Source organism: Aphis gossypii, chromosome X (assembly GCF_020184175.1).
Source record: "Aphis gossypii isolate Hap1 chromosome X, ASM2018417v2, whole genome shotgun sequence".
Classification (NCBI taxonomy): Eukaryota; Metazoa; Arthropoda; class Insecta; order Hemiptera; family Aphididae; genus Aphis; species Aphis gossypii.
The window spans coordinates 55,566,188-55,582,607 of record NC_065533.1 but is presented as its reverse complement, the minus strand read 5'-3'; the positions used below and the strand labels follow the sequence as shown (position 1 = coordinate 55,582,607).

The 16,420-nt window shown below is 27.9% G+C and overlaps 1 protein-coding gene across 1 annotated transcript; it reads left to right on the top strand.

The window, feature by feature from the left end:
* Window positions 1–2,666: 2,666 nt before the first annotated feature.
* LOC114121923 (uncharacterized protein CG45076-like) lies at window positions 2,667–13,163 on the top strand. Its single transcript, XM_027984434.2, has 5 exons — window positions 2,667–2,953; window positions 6,635–6,682; window positions 11,039–11,287; window positions 11,366–11,570; window positions 11,658–13,163. The coding sequence occupies exons 1-5, from the start codon at window positions 2,879–2,881 to the stop codon at window positions 12,887–12,889; spliced, it is 1,809 nt and encodes a 602-aa protein (XP_027840235.2). The 5' UTR covers window positions 2,667–2,878; the 3' UTR covers window positions 12,890–13,163.
* Window positions 13,164–16,420: the final 3,257 nt, after the last annotated feature.

Below are 16,420 nucleotides of genomic sequence, written 5' to 3'. Positions count from 1 at the left end.
TAATTAATAGATATATACATACAGTATTATCAAAGATTATTTAATAATAATTATAACAATAGGCAAATACCTACAGTTTTTTTTATACAGTACACATAGTATATAGTATATTGTATAGTTAGTCTACATATTATACATGTATACTATACCTACGATATAGTACTAAGTATGTTTATACCTAACCGTCCTAACCTAAGTATAATAAATAATTTAAAAATATTTAATTTTAATATTGTCAACAATATTTATGCATAAAAACATAAATGAATAAATAATATATTATTCCGTAAAAGGTTAAACAATTATAATATGAATTATGAACAACTTATTTTTATTTATAATTTATTACCTACTATTTTTTCTAATAATAATAAATTATAAAAAAAAATACTCTACGTCTAGAACTCTATTGTTATAGAATTGATTAGAAGATCTACTGTTCTATAATCAATAGTATAAGATAGTATACATTCCTTGTACCTATCACTAAATAAGCTTAATTATTCAAAATTATCGTAGATCATTTTATTTTGTGATATTATGGTACCTGTACTATACATACGATTATCGCTGTTACTAATTTATATTCCAATTGTATTTATTTGTTTTTTATTCGATGTTCATTAAATTTTGAAACTTTAAAGTGATCTAAGAATTATAAATAAGTATAAATTCTTTATAAATAATAAATGACTAACGTTCCGATTTAAAGAATATCGTATAATAGATATTAAAATAACTTATTTATCTCGCTCAAGGTTGTCTTTTTTATGGTTTCGCGAATGTTTGCAACAATTGCCATTGATATTTATACTAACACTTGACATACATATCTCTTAAATATAAACATATTTTGGTAATTATATATTTAGATAACTTTTTGTTTATTCGCACCATACGATGCAAACAACATAAATATTATTGAGATGACCTAGTTCTTCCACTTAACCATTTAAAACAACAGTATGGAAACCTCGCTGTACTGAGCAGATTTATTTATAAATTATAATCATTAATTTGGAGGTTAGTCAATGATTTTGGTGTTTAGGAAATTAAATATTCTTCACTGGGCACTGTTAAGTAAAGATGATAAAATATAAATTGTACAAAAAGTTTTAATAATGAATTCTAATAAAATTATTATTTATACACTGTTGTAAATTACAATATACTACAACATATGTATTATATATAAGACTGGACCTAGACCCTAAAGTAGATTAACTTACACATTTGTGATTTGTCTTGTATCATAAATGAATTTTTGAGTCCAACAAACAAGGTCCACTATCATGAGCAATTTTGTGAAAAATTAAAAAAATCTCCTTTGCAAGAAAAATAACGCATCTATTATTTGTTCATATAAATAAAAACGTTTATATAAAAGTATTAAAATTAAATATATCACAATAATCAATATTTATTAATAATAATGGAATACAAAAAACTAATTCCTTTTTTTAAAATCGTTAGTAATATTTTTATGAACAATTTTGAGAAAATATTATTTTAACTATGTATTCGTGACGTCATTAGACCCAAGTTTATTGTATACATCTAAATGTTGCTCAATTCATACAAAAATGTACCTTACAATTTGATTTTGATTTCATGAATTTTTTGTGCAGAATTATATGTTGCATCTAAAAACGACTAACTTCTTCATACATTAATACTTAAGACTTATTTATTGTAAAATGAAGTTTTATTCAAACTAAATAGTAAAAAAGATTTTTAAACGATTAAATTAATTACTGAGAAAATAAAAATATGGAATTTACTTTTTTTTACATACGTTGAGTAATATAAATACAAACGTAGCACCAATACCATTTTTCTTAGAATTTAACATTTAACGTACTTGAAAGCTAACCATATTTATTTTTGATGTTTTACGTTTCTTTGATATTCTTTAATAAATACGTACCTATTAAATCAAATATATTATTGAAAGTGCATAAAAATAATAATAAGAAGAAAAATTATTCATTTCTCATTTCGGTATAGGGGTTTGATAGACGAATGTGCTTTCGTCAACAACAAGAACCAACACTATTCGATGAGAAATTCGGGTTTTTAATATTTTTTAATTTTTCATCTTAATTTTAAAAATACAAATTTAGTTAAAAATTTAATAAAATATCCATAGAAGTATTTTATTAGTTTTTAACTATAAATAATAAATGACTTTATACATTTATAAGTTCATGGACTAGTATCTATTTGTTATTATAAGTTACTTATGTAATAATTATACTTAGATGAATACATGTTATATCAACTTAACTATAATTACACTAAGTAAGCACACAAATTACTATAGATAGGATACAAAATTTATTAGAACGCTTTTACAAAATATATATTTATGAACAAAAAAATACCGAGAAATTATTATTTTGTCCTGGCCCCACGACCCCAGGGCCCTGATTGTATAATATTAATATGCATGCGTATAAATAAGTTTATGTTGATATTATTATTGATCCATCATTGCCATTGCCAAATGACAATTGCTAAATATATATATATACATACAATGTACTCTCGCTTATTTCCTTGGTCCTTGATATTATTCTTATTCGCATTAGAAAACAACGGTGGCTGTTACATATTCTGTTCTAATAATAAATTCTGTGTTACAGGCGTCATGCTTTGGCCGATTAGTCAGCGCCGGTGGACGCCGAGTGCACACCACTCGATGATCATATCCCCTCTTTAGCTATATGGATGCTTATATATAATGCTATTTTATTTAAAGCATTTTAGTGACAACAATACTTTGGTTTCAGACATTTACAAATAGCTGAACCGTTCGCACGATCCACAATCTTAAAAGTTTATCTCCACCAGTCAAATACACTTAAATAAAATAAATATGGTTTACTCTTCGGACTTTTACACTTCCCGCAGACCGGCGTACTACAAACCAGCCAGTTCTTATTCAGTCACTGTAAGTTTTTTTTTTTTGATTTGTAATTACCTACTATTAATTCGATAATAGTTAAGTTGTGTCGTAACTGTAAGCGATTTGCTGTCGTTAATTGATAAATCACCGTTATCAAAAATCACCTACCGACTACTTAGTCAACAACTGTGCCGTCTTAAGGGTTATGCCTGGAATCTATACCACCAATCATCATTATTTTAATGGTCAAAATCGACCCCGTATATTATCGTTCATGTCTTATTTTTGATTATTTGACAACAAATAATTTTATTTAAAAAAAAAAAATCAATGTGGTGTGAAAACTAAAAAGTTTCGGAATGCCTGAACATATTTGGCACGGAGGTCTATCTGAACCTTACGACGGCACCGTTTGAAACTTTCATTAACAACAAAATATAAAGACATACTTCCCAAATTCCTCGTGAAAAACCTCCATCACAGACAATGTATGTTAACTATGAAAAAAAATGTGCAGCCATGAAATGGCTTAATAAAAAAAAAACTATGAATTCTTTGCGAGGGGGGTAAAATTTAAAATAGCCGCATTGAAATAAAAATGAAATTGTATATTATGTATATATTTGTATTTTAAAAAATAAAAACTACTGGGACATGTATAATATGCCACTCACCATTTCACCATTGGCTGTGGTGGAAGTATTGTTCTAACAACATTGAAAGAAAATACTAATAGTTATATACTAAGTGTGTTTGTGTATGTTCGACAACGATGACGACCATATTGCATTATAAATTATATCTATTTAAATAATTAGTAAAAAGTCATAAAATAAGTTATTTTGAAACTCAATCAATTGTATTACTCATTAACTATTACCAACACCAAACATCATCAAAATGTTTTCATGAATCATGGGTTTATTTTTTCAATAGTTTTTAATTTTACACTTATTTTTATACTTTATGTTTATTTTTTTAATTTTGTATAGAATGTTCTCAAGTGTATAATTTATGCGTACCAATTTTTGGCGACTTGACCATTTCTGGGGCTCCGTATTTATTAATAACGTTTAACACTCAAATCTAAATTTAAATTTGTAAATTCTTTTAAACTTTTTTCTTACACAAAAAATTTATCTAATGCATTAGTAAATGCAATTATTTAAATGCAATTTAAAAATAAACTTTACACAAACTTTATTTTCTCTTGTACATTAATAATTATTATCTTTGTTATTGTAATACATACATATTAAAATAATTCGATAAATAATGGACATTCTTTGACTGCATTGACTGGATACGTACGATTTTACACATTGATATACTTCGATTATAGTTATAATAAAATTGTGATTATTAGTGCCCATCATCTTGGGTATCTGGTAATTTAAAACTAATTTTTCTTTTAGTTGTTCATTTAATATTATTACATTTTAGTATTAGTCAGTGTTTATACTTATATTATATTCCATACTTTTTACTGCCTTAAATATAGTATATATTATATTGTATAGTTTGTTTTGTTGTTACACATTATTTTGTCAAATATTAGTACCTAATATCTAGCTTTAGTTAACAAGTGCTACAAATTATACAGATATTTATACAATACATAAGTTAAGTTACGAAACGTGTCACGAATTATTTTTAAGTTAAGCTCATAATATTGTACACCCATGGCACATGAATATCGAGTGTTTATTATCAATATCGTAATTTAGAAGTCTCACTAAAATATCAGACCGGTCGTTTGTGTGACTAACACATACACACGCACATTTTAGTCGTAACGAACGTCCGTATAGGTATACCTACCCAAATAAATAAAATATAATATATACCCATGTATTGGAAACCGACCAAATTCCCGTATTTTACATATATTGAATAATACAAACACATATATAGAGGCATAGATATATACTTATCAGTGTGTGTGGGTGTGTGGGTGTGTGTGTGTGTGTGTGTGTATGTGTGTGTGTGTGTTATAGCCAGAACACGGCCACCAAGAGCACGGTCAACCCAAACCGGCCGCGTTTACCAGAAACACGGTCCGCGTCCCGTGGCACAAGGTCCCCAATGTCCCCCGTCCCAGTCAGGTCCAGTTGCCTTATCTAGTGTACGGGAGAAAAGGTGACAAAAATCAAATGCAACGGGAGTTCCTCGGGGCCGGCAACGAGACGGACGTAGAGACGGAAACGAAAGCGTTGATTAAGAGCGCGCTGGCTCGCCGACACTTGCACGAAACCGAAACAATACCTTCCAAGAGCCGCCTGAACCGCCACCGGGTGGATACCGAAGGGCACGAGGGGCACACCCGCCGGCGGATACTGTTCAGCTCGTTGCCGCCGACGTTTTACCGATATTAATAAACAAAAAACGATGACAGACCGCCGCAAACGATGTTTATAATATAATACGAATACCGTTCGCCGCGAGATTGATTAAAAAATAACATAATATTATTTTATATTTACGATTTTCGCGTGTCTATATGTATACATTTAAAAAAGATTTAAAACAAAATTCGGTAAAAGGTGTCGGTAATATACTCTCTATATATATATATATGTATAGCATATACACACTATACATAATCGCACGTAATCTAACCTATAGAGCTAGTGGTGTAGGGATATTTTATAGAGACCGTTTTGTTTTCGACTCTCGACGACTCGCGTCACTTGTACCCATGCAAAACGGATGTCGGCATTTTTTACCACACGTAGACATAGACATACCTACTATTAGAAGCAATCGTTTAAAAAAAAAAAAAAAGACACTATAAAGAAATGCGTGACGTGCGCGTTGTGTTTTATATGTATATAGACGCCCAGCAGATACTCTGTGAGCTCGTCGTACAGCACACCGGCGCCGGTCGAAACGAGACGGCAATACGAATACCACACCGAGCAACGCATCGAGTCCTCAGGTCGCCCCGGCTCGAGCTACTCAACGGAGAAGGTAACCCGCACGAGTTCCTCGTCCGACGGCCGTCCCGGAGGTTACCACTCGTCTTACTCGACCACCACCAGCGGTCGTTTGCCCGGAGGCACTCCCACCTACCGTCACTACTCTTACCGCGTCTGATTTACACGACCGTTAGATTTTGACGACTGGAGAAGCCGAGAATATTATTTTAATACCTATACTACAATAATGTTATTATATAGATGTTACTAATCGAAACCATAATATATTATACCTATATATTTAAAATTATGGTTTGATATAACATTATATTTACGCAAAACGCACGCACGCACGCATTTTTAATGATACTTAAATTATTATTTTATAATATATATTAAATTAATAACTCATATAACTGGTATACATAATGTATCATACATTATTATTATTATTATTATAGAATCTAATATAGTTTATATTTTAAACTGCAGCTGCAGTTAGTTTAATATCTTAATATCGACACACGAAACACACATAATATTATAACAAACACGTTACAACCACTATATACATACACTACTGCTATGATCATAATAATATAACCTACCTACTACTGAATTAATTTTTAAACTTATAATAATAATATTATATAATTTATTTCGATGTTGTCGTTATCGTTGTTGTTGTTATTGTTAAAAATAAATATTATTTATTGAAAAGAAATGTCTCATCGTGTGTTTAATATATTATTTTATTTTCAACTTTTTTTTTCTCCTACAAATGAATATTATTTATACTTGATTGCAGCCACTGTACTCGTCCGATGGCTATGATTTGCCACCTACCTACTATAAGGTAATTATTAACCGTCTAATTATATACACCGACTCAAAATATGATACGAGTTATCAGTGAATAAAGAATTAGGTATTAGGGGGTTGTTTTAATAAAAAATAAATTTATACCTATACGTAACTAATAACTTTTATGCTAGTAGGTTTACCCGCTCTTGGGTATAATAAAATATAAATATTATATTATAATTTCAAAGCCTCAATATTATTAACAACAAAAAACATATCACAATATCCAATTTTTAGTTTTTATTTCTACATTTTTTCTCGATTTCTCAATTTCAAATTTAAATAAATGATAACTATACAGAATCAGTTTATTACTATCTCACTATCGTAAATATATTCAAATGTAATTCAATTTTAAAACCAAAAATGATCTAAATTTATAATATGCGTGATACTCAAATGCAATTACAGCTTTTTATAACGTATCATTTTAACACCAAACTATTTTTATGAAATACTCCAACACTGAAAAATGTATATTATATTGATATAAATATCCATATAATTCACTAAATATACCTTAAATAGAGTAAACATATTTTGCACTATAAAATTTATACTTGTAAATTTGTTATAAAATTTATAACTTTAAGTTAAAAGACTCAATAGTACTTCGTACTGTATTATATTTCTGTCTTTTATATCTGGTTAATAGATACCTATCTACGACACAATTACTTGTGTAAAAAACATAATACGAGTATTAGGTATATAATATATTAATATTGTTACTTCGATTCAACAGGGAAATATATTTTATGTGTTACACGGAAATTTAAATTAAGTTTTACGTACTTTAGGAGTAGATACGAATTGAGATTTAATGGTATAGGTAGCTTGTGTAAACTTTTTATAATACTATAGGTACCTACCTAGCTAGTAGCTATAAAATATATTATACTTTATAATCATAATTCATAAGTTAAAATTTCAAAATATCGTAATGATATTTATTTTCTAATTTTGATCAATTACCTAGGTACCTTAAGAATACCGTAAAAAATACACCTATAATTTCAACAGTTAACTTAGGTAATAGGTATTGATTAACTCACATGAACTCAAAAGAAGAGACGGAAGGGAAGCTCATATTTTATTTTTTAACTTAACGTTTTTAAATGCGCTATATATATATATATATATATGAAAAAACCATCTGCCGTATGATGATAAATTATGTTTGTGGTCCAAATATTTTAAATCCACATGGTCACATGGCCCATGGGTAATAATTTTGTTGTTAACTGATAGACGAGTTATTTGAATTTTAGCCAACAAATGTGTTATGATTTTATGAATATGACGTATGACGTGTCAAGTTACAGTCTACTTATTTATTATTATACATCCGTTATCCTATAAAGATCTTTTTCTATTATCTTATTAGCCAATTCGTTTTTAAAAATTACTTATAATATATTTTTAATAGGTAGTCAATGGTTTTATCTGCAGGTTCTTTAAAATTTTGTCTCTCCCCTTCAGCCTTCTTATCTTTAACTTTTTATAAATAATAATTACTAATGGTTAATTATTCAATATTCATATTTTAGAATGTATAGTATACACCTATCCTTCAGTTTTTTATTTATTATTTAAACCAGGTATGCACATTGATGTGCCTTAAGATCTTTATAGGTGTACCGCGAAACTTCAGGATTATCATTAAACGTTTATGTAAAATGTAGGTAATTGGTTGAAAATTAAAATGTAATAATAATTTTTTTTTCTATCCTAAATTAATACACCGTTTTAAATTGTTTGCTAGAAATATACTGATATACAACTACTTTGGTATTAATAATTTATATGATGAAAGCCTACTATAAAAAAACATGTATACATATACAAGTCAGTGACAAGTGTGCCACTGCTAAATATTGGTTTAGATTATACCTAAGTGTGTGACGAGAGAAAAAGGTTGAGAAACGCTGGTGTAGTTTGAATTTTCAACATATAAACTTTTCATTTAAAAAAATAGCAATCCTAAGAACTGAGTTTATCGTATATTGTTTCAGATGTATTTTCTGTAATATGCTTTATATAAGACGTAGGTAGTATATAATGATTTACTTATATTTTATGAAAATTAAAAAATGATTAGGTAAATAATCGCACAATATAAAATATTTTATGTGATATACTGTCATACTGATATGTGTATTATTATGTTATGTGCTTATTATAATTAGTATATTATATATAATGTATAAATTGGCATATTGTACATGTAATATAATAAGTTGTGGAATGTGAGAACATAAGTGTAATGCATTTCAATAAATTCTACTTACATCATAATTTAGACAGATGCTAATTTTAGAACTAGGAATACGATTTTCTAAATTACAATTTTTGTGTGTACGCCGTACGGCATAGCTTTTCAAAATAACGTACATGTATTTATGGGATATTTGAATATTTCATAATAGGTACCTAATTATACATATGATTATATTATTCTTTTAGTTTATTGTATACAACATTGAAATACCTATCTAATCAATCAACATTAGGTATAAAACATTCAAATGCAATAAAACAAAGAATAATATGTATAATATATTATAATTGTAATATTATGAAAAACAATTCATCAGTACCAACATACGTATACGTCATGAACTACTGATATAATATATAGATCATTGTAGTCACAAATCTGGAGTGTTATTTTAAAACGTGTGTGTAGATGAAAAAGTTAAGGTTTATGTGATTCTGTATTCTGCATTACTGTAGCATATTTGATATTGTGCCAATTGAACACGTACTAAGTAATATTAATAATAAAAGTATCATTATTCATTAGAATATATATTTTTAATCGTGTATAATATATAATATTAATAAATGTATGTAAGTAATTTTAAGGAGTAACCGTAACACAATACCTACTTTAAATTTGTTCTTATTGAACCTATTCTATTTTATAGAATTTATGCCAAATAGCTAATAATTAGTATTAAAAATAACTTTAACTATTGTATTATATTTAGATAAAATATTATGAATGTAATTCATGATAAATCAAAGTCTATTCATTTCGTGGAATAGGCAACAAATTATTATGTAAATTTTGTACATATATAATATAAAACTTCAAATTAAAAAAAAATAATAAAATAGCCTATTTAAAATAGTAGGTATAAGTAATATTTTTATAATTTATAAATAATAACGAAAAATTAATATGAATAACATACTAATTTAAGTTAAGATTAATCACATTAAAAAAAATATTTAATTTATTAATGATTGTTCAAGTAAAAATAATAAATAATAAATTACTTATTAGGTACCTATAAATAATAATGTATTTTTTATTTTTCATAAATTTAATTAATATAATAATGTATAAAGTGTTCAAAAATGAACAACAATATAACATATTTGATTATCGGTATCATATTTTATTATTTAAATCTATGTTTAACTAGAGTCTAGACTCTAGAACTCTAAACTCTAGGTAGAGTATGGTCAGTATGACTGTATAGTATCTACTGTCAGTACTGGACTAGACAGTTGACAAAATGACAACAAAACTCAGTTCAAGCTGACAATCTTTTCAACGTTTTTATTGGTAATTTCTAACGAAATAAAAGGTAAATTCTATTGTTAGGTATTAATTGTTATTAAGTATTAGCTTGTATCAAAGATGTAGAATAAAAGTACTGTTATTGAAACCATCGACTAATGTATTATAATCATATTCGTGATAAACTATCATTCTCAGTCAAGCTATACCAGTAATGCGTTGAAAAGTGTGTATCATATTTTTATATGCTTTGTCTTATTTTGGAATCAATTAATTATAAATAAAATTAAAAATATAAAAAGAATACATATAAATGTTTTTATAACACTTTTTAATATGGTGAAGTTTTACGTATTTCATACTTAAATAATTTAACTAATATAAAATAGAATATATACCTATTTAAATATTTTACAAAGAAACAAATATATTTTTATTATTTATAACCTTTAAAATAAATTATTGTCATTTGATAAACACACTCTATAGTAATCCAATTATTATTATAAATAGGTTATTTTCCAATTTTACATTTTATTTGAATATTTTTTCTAAGTATTTGTTGGTTATTTAACCCTGGATGTTAGATCTACTAGATATTTTTTTACAATTATATTTTGGTACAAGATCTTTTGAACTAGATTTGTTAATTGAATACCAATATTAGGTACCTATTGGTTTTATAAAAATATCTGGGTACCTCAATGATATTCTAATAAGTTTTAATGCATCTTGTATGAAAAATCAAAACAATTCATACCTTTAAAAACATAATAATATAACAAATAATTAATTAATATTATAATCACTAATCAGGCGCATCAAGTTTATCAGACGAGTACTACACCTACTCCATTTATTTTGACACCGTCATTATCGACCGGGAAACCATCTCCAAATGTTTTACCTTACAATGGTTATCCTTATAATCACCATCATTACGTACCAATGCACAGAAGATCCGCAGCTACTATTCATGGTGTTTTAGATAGGATAGAACATCGTCCAAGATCTCATCCATCGTACGACCCTACTGATGAATATCTGAACTCTAGAAGTTCTACAGTGAGAACTAATTAAATTTATTTTTTTTAAATATAAAGATTTATTTTATTATTAATAATATTATTTTGATAATTTTAGAACTTTGATGATGTTACAAGAGACATCAGAGCTCAAACCGCTGGGTTGCTTAAACAAGTATACACTCCTACAATCAGGCCCAAAATATCCTCGGTGTCTAATGGATATGGTAGTGAATTACCAGTATCTCAACGCATAGAATCTGATGCTTATATTGAAAAAATCCTTTCTGACTCAGATTCTTATCGCCGCGATAATAACATTGGTATAATATAATACTTATAGTAATCATTTTTAATTATTATTCAATATTAATAATATCTTATTTGGTTTCCCATTTAAAATTTCAAAGGTAAAGGACACTTGGCTTGCGTTTCATATGCTGGTGGCAAAGCATACCCTAGGAGAAGGCCACATTTGTCAAAAGAAGTTGATGACAATATCACTATGTTGTCTTATTACAATAAAACAAGAGAAGCTGTGGCGGCATCCTCAACAAATCCAACAGTTAAAGTAAATAACACGGACACATCAGGGAATAACTATCGGGGAAAAAACTTTGGAGATGATAACAAATATAATTTTAACAAGAATGAGTCCACGCCTAACAAGAATTTAGCAGCCGAAAAGGAAGCAGCTCAATCAGCAGCTGAAAAAGAAACCACACGGATACTAGCTGAAGAGAAAGTAGCTAAAGAAGAAGCAGCTCGATTGGCCGCTGAAGAAGACGCAGCTAGAGTAGCGGTTGAAGAAGAAGCAGCTCGAGTAGCGGCTGAAGAAGAAGCAGCTCGAGTAGCGGCTGAAGAAGAAGCAGCTCGAGTAGCAGCTGAAAAAGAAGCAGCTAGAATAGCGGCTGAAGAAGAAGCAGCTAGACTAGCAGCTGAAGAAGAAGCGGCTAGACTAGCAGCTGAAGAAGAAGCGGCTAGAATAGCAGTGGAAGAAGAAGCGGCTAGACTAGCAGCTGAAGAAGAAGCGGCTAGATTAGCAGCTGAAGAAGAAGCAGCTAGAATAGCAGCTGAAGAAGCAGCGGCTCGAGTAGCGGCTGAAGAAGAAGCAGCTCGAGTAGCAGCTGAAGAAGAAGCAGCTCGAGTAGCGGCAGAAGAAGAAGCAGCTCGATCAGCATTAGAAAAAAATGTTGAAGAAACCGAAGAAACTCAACAAGTAGTCAAAGAAACAGAAGAAGAAATTGATCAATCTGAACAACAGACAGATTTGTATGAGAAAATTGGAGATATAAGCTCAGAATCTCAAGAAACTAATGCTGCTGCGATTGCACAATCGTCAACCATAACCACCTCCACTGAAATAATTAACGAAGATGAAGGTGGAGTTAAAACTACAGCAGTATTTCAACGAACAATCAAACAAACTACTACCATAACAAGTAGTACCTCTGTTGTGTCTGAAAACGATGATGATGATACTAATACAAAGGTTGAAATACACGAGATAGTTGAAGAAAATGGTGAAAGTGGTGAAGACGATCATGATACCGAGCATCTAGATGCTGCTCAAGCAGAAGGACAAGAATCATCTGAGGAAGAAGACGAATCAGAAGAGGAAGAGGAGTCCGAAGAAGAATGAAAAAGTTCACTAAACTAAATTATATTTTTATTTATATTATTTATTTCAAGATTACTTATTGTAATCATTTAATTTATATAGGTTAAGTCTCTATGCACATTACACAGTGTTTTAATTATTAATAATTTTTAAACATTCAATATTATTTATTATGTTACAATATAGACTATGAAGAATTTTTGCATTTAAATAGTAGGTATACAATTTAACATCTTCAGAATTGTCATTTATTTATCATAAAAAAATAAAAATAAAAATAAATATATTTAAATTATTTAAATTTTTAAACTATAATGAATTTTATAGAAAATATCATATTTATATATTTCATTTGATTAATTATAAAATGTAGACTAAATCACTACCTATACTGTTATTAAAAAAACTATGTTCGCACCCGTTTATCAAAAAGATTACATGTTGAGATGACGAAGTTAAGATAAGTAGACAGTAATAATATTTATATAGTTACCTATGTCCTATATGGCTGTATACTATATAGTACTATACTTACTATATAGGTACCTGTGTCTGTCTATATTATGTTCTCAATTTTAAAAATGATGCATTGAGACATTTAAATACTTATTTAGGTAATAGTTATTCTAAAAAACATCAAGATTTAAGGAATATGAGTATTATATAAATTATATCAATAACAATTATTAGGTATCTATAAAAAAATATAATTAAGTTATAATACATGTAGGTACCTACTCGTAGTATTGTCATTTATTTATTTCAATAGTTCTTAACCTTTTTTAGTGACGGAACACATAACATTTTATAAAAATTTTGTGGAAAAAGCCGTAAAATAAAACAGTATTATCATTGATTAAATATACATCAATGTATATCAATGTATATCATGCATATTTAATCAATGGTATTTATTACATTTTTAAAATTTATAATATATTAAACAACGAATATATACCGCAATACACTTGATATGCCTACATATTAGTCACTAAAAAATAAAAATTTTAGATAATTAAAAAAAGATTGAAAATTTTTAAATGTTGAGGGAACAGTTATTATAATTCCACTGAACACCGATTAAGAACCATTGATTTATTTATTGGCTTAATCAATTGGTATTACAATAAATTATGTTGAGACAACTCTAAACAATACGGTTGCTATATAGTACTCCAAAATACTAAATAAAAAAAAACTGTATTACTTTATTATTTAAAATTTAAATAGAATTATATTATAAGGTTTAATTTAGATTTACTGCAAGATGTTAAAAACAGAACTTGTTTATTTACCAATTATTTGTAGAATGATAATTGTTAAAACCTTAAAGACCTAAGATAGTAGGGTAGTCAACTTGCCTCAGTTTCTTCGCTCTCTTTATAGAAATATAGAAGCATAGAATAGCAATTCTTAACCTGAGATCCGCGATACCCATGTCTGGGGTCAGCGGCATCCTTAACACATAACATTCGTCAATACATGACAAGATACAAATATAAATGTGTATGTTTTGTTATGTCAAGTGTCTACTTATGCAATTTCTAATATTGTAAATTGTAATATTATAATAATTATATATTATTATAATTCTGGTTATGATAACATGAGATGTAAAAAAAGGTATTCGAAAAAATACATAAGTTCCCAATTCCTATATAGGTTCATAGAATATTTAAAAAATTTTCATCAGGGGTCCGTGATCTACAAATCAAATCAATAAAACGTTAAGAGTCATTGGTATAAAACATATAACATGGTGCCAGGTGATAAATAAAACAATGGTGACTATGTAGTGAAATACTCCTTAAGTCGCATTCGGCACCATCGTGAGAATTTAAGGAAGAAGATAATATAGGTACTGACTAAAGGAATGACTGTAAAGAAAATTCAGTTTTACTTTAGAAAAAGCTGTCAAATGTTACATAGAACTACGGAAGCAAGTTGACAACATGCAATGCAATAATAATATGACATATTATTATTATTTTAATAATATAAAAAATCATATATTATATATTATTATTATTATTATTTATCACATATGTATTTTATTTATTAACATCATTTTAATTGCACAATTTCACATTATATACATATTATACTTCCTAATTCCTATATATGTTCATAAAATCCAGTTAATTTTTGGTGAAATTATTACGTATAAAAAAGTTATATACATCATTAGACTGTATAGAGTATGGACGGACATTAGAGTAATTACTTGAGAGCAGTTCACTTATAATAAGCAATACATAAGAGTGGTAGTGGATTATTAACAAAAAACTAACTTAAACATAAAATTAGAAACCACAAACATAAAATTGTAGCTTTGTAAACTTATAAATTATCTTCATAGATGGTAAGTAAATAACAAAAAAATGAAAATACATTAAAGATTTAAAGAAACTTAAGAAATTGTAAAACAGTTATTCAATTAATCAAAAATTGAAGAAATATGAAAATTTGCTTTAAAAAATCTAGGTTTAACTATATATTCCTTAAATTTTTTTTCTAAATTCAAACCACAATTTATCAATGTTTTTAAATAAAAATATTCACCCGTAAAATTGTCTAACAACGAATAATGATACTAGAGGGAGGGAGGGTTCTTCCTCCTCATCTAGTCAACCACTTGTATGCCTACTGTGCAGTGAAGTCACACTCCTGTGAACTAACCAGTTGTCTACTAGTTTTATTATTCTGAACAAAGTATAGAGAACCTATTATTAATATAATTTGGAAAAAATAATGATAAATTTATTCGTTCATTTACTGTGCTGAGTAGGAAATTTGATAAGTGTAACCTTCAACACATTAACGCAGCGGTTCTTAAACTTTTTTTTTGCGTACCACTTAGGTGTATTATTAATCAGTCACGTACCACTAATGACTAAAAATAGAACGATCCAAATCGTACAATTAAATACTTTACTTTTTAGTTAAATACATTTATTTTAAATAATATGTTATATGGCAATAAAATACTACAATATAATTGTTTTTATTCATCAGTTTTTTAAAATAAAATATGAATTAAATAACAAATTTTCAATGAGATCAGAATCGAATATTTATTTTTAATTTTCCGTTTTACCACCATTTGGCCTTACGCGTACCACCATGTAGTTTTTCGCGTACCACAGTTTGAGAACCGCTGCATTAACGTAGCAATGTAACACTATCCCATATCATTGTAACTACTTAAGAAGACACTTTACCCGCATGCAGTCTCAATCTAACAAACAATCTACAATCTACAAACTTAAAACATATTAAAAACTGTATCACGTGGACAAGGATCACTCCGGCTGTAGTCTTAAGTTAAGCAACCACATTTTCACCCTAGAAAGAAGAGATTTTGGACTATGCAATATTGTTTTTATTTTTTCAATATCAGAACTACAAAAAAAGTTTTATCATTTCAAAAGCCATTATTTTTTATATTTCAAACTTGAATAACTTTTTTTGTATTTTTGATATTAAAATAATAAAAACGATGTTGCACTGGTCAAAAACTCCTTTTTCTAGTATGAAAATTTGGTTGCTTAA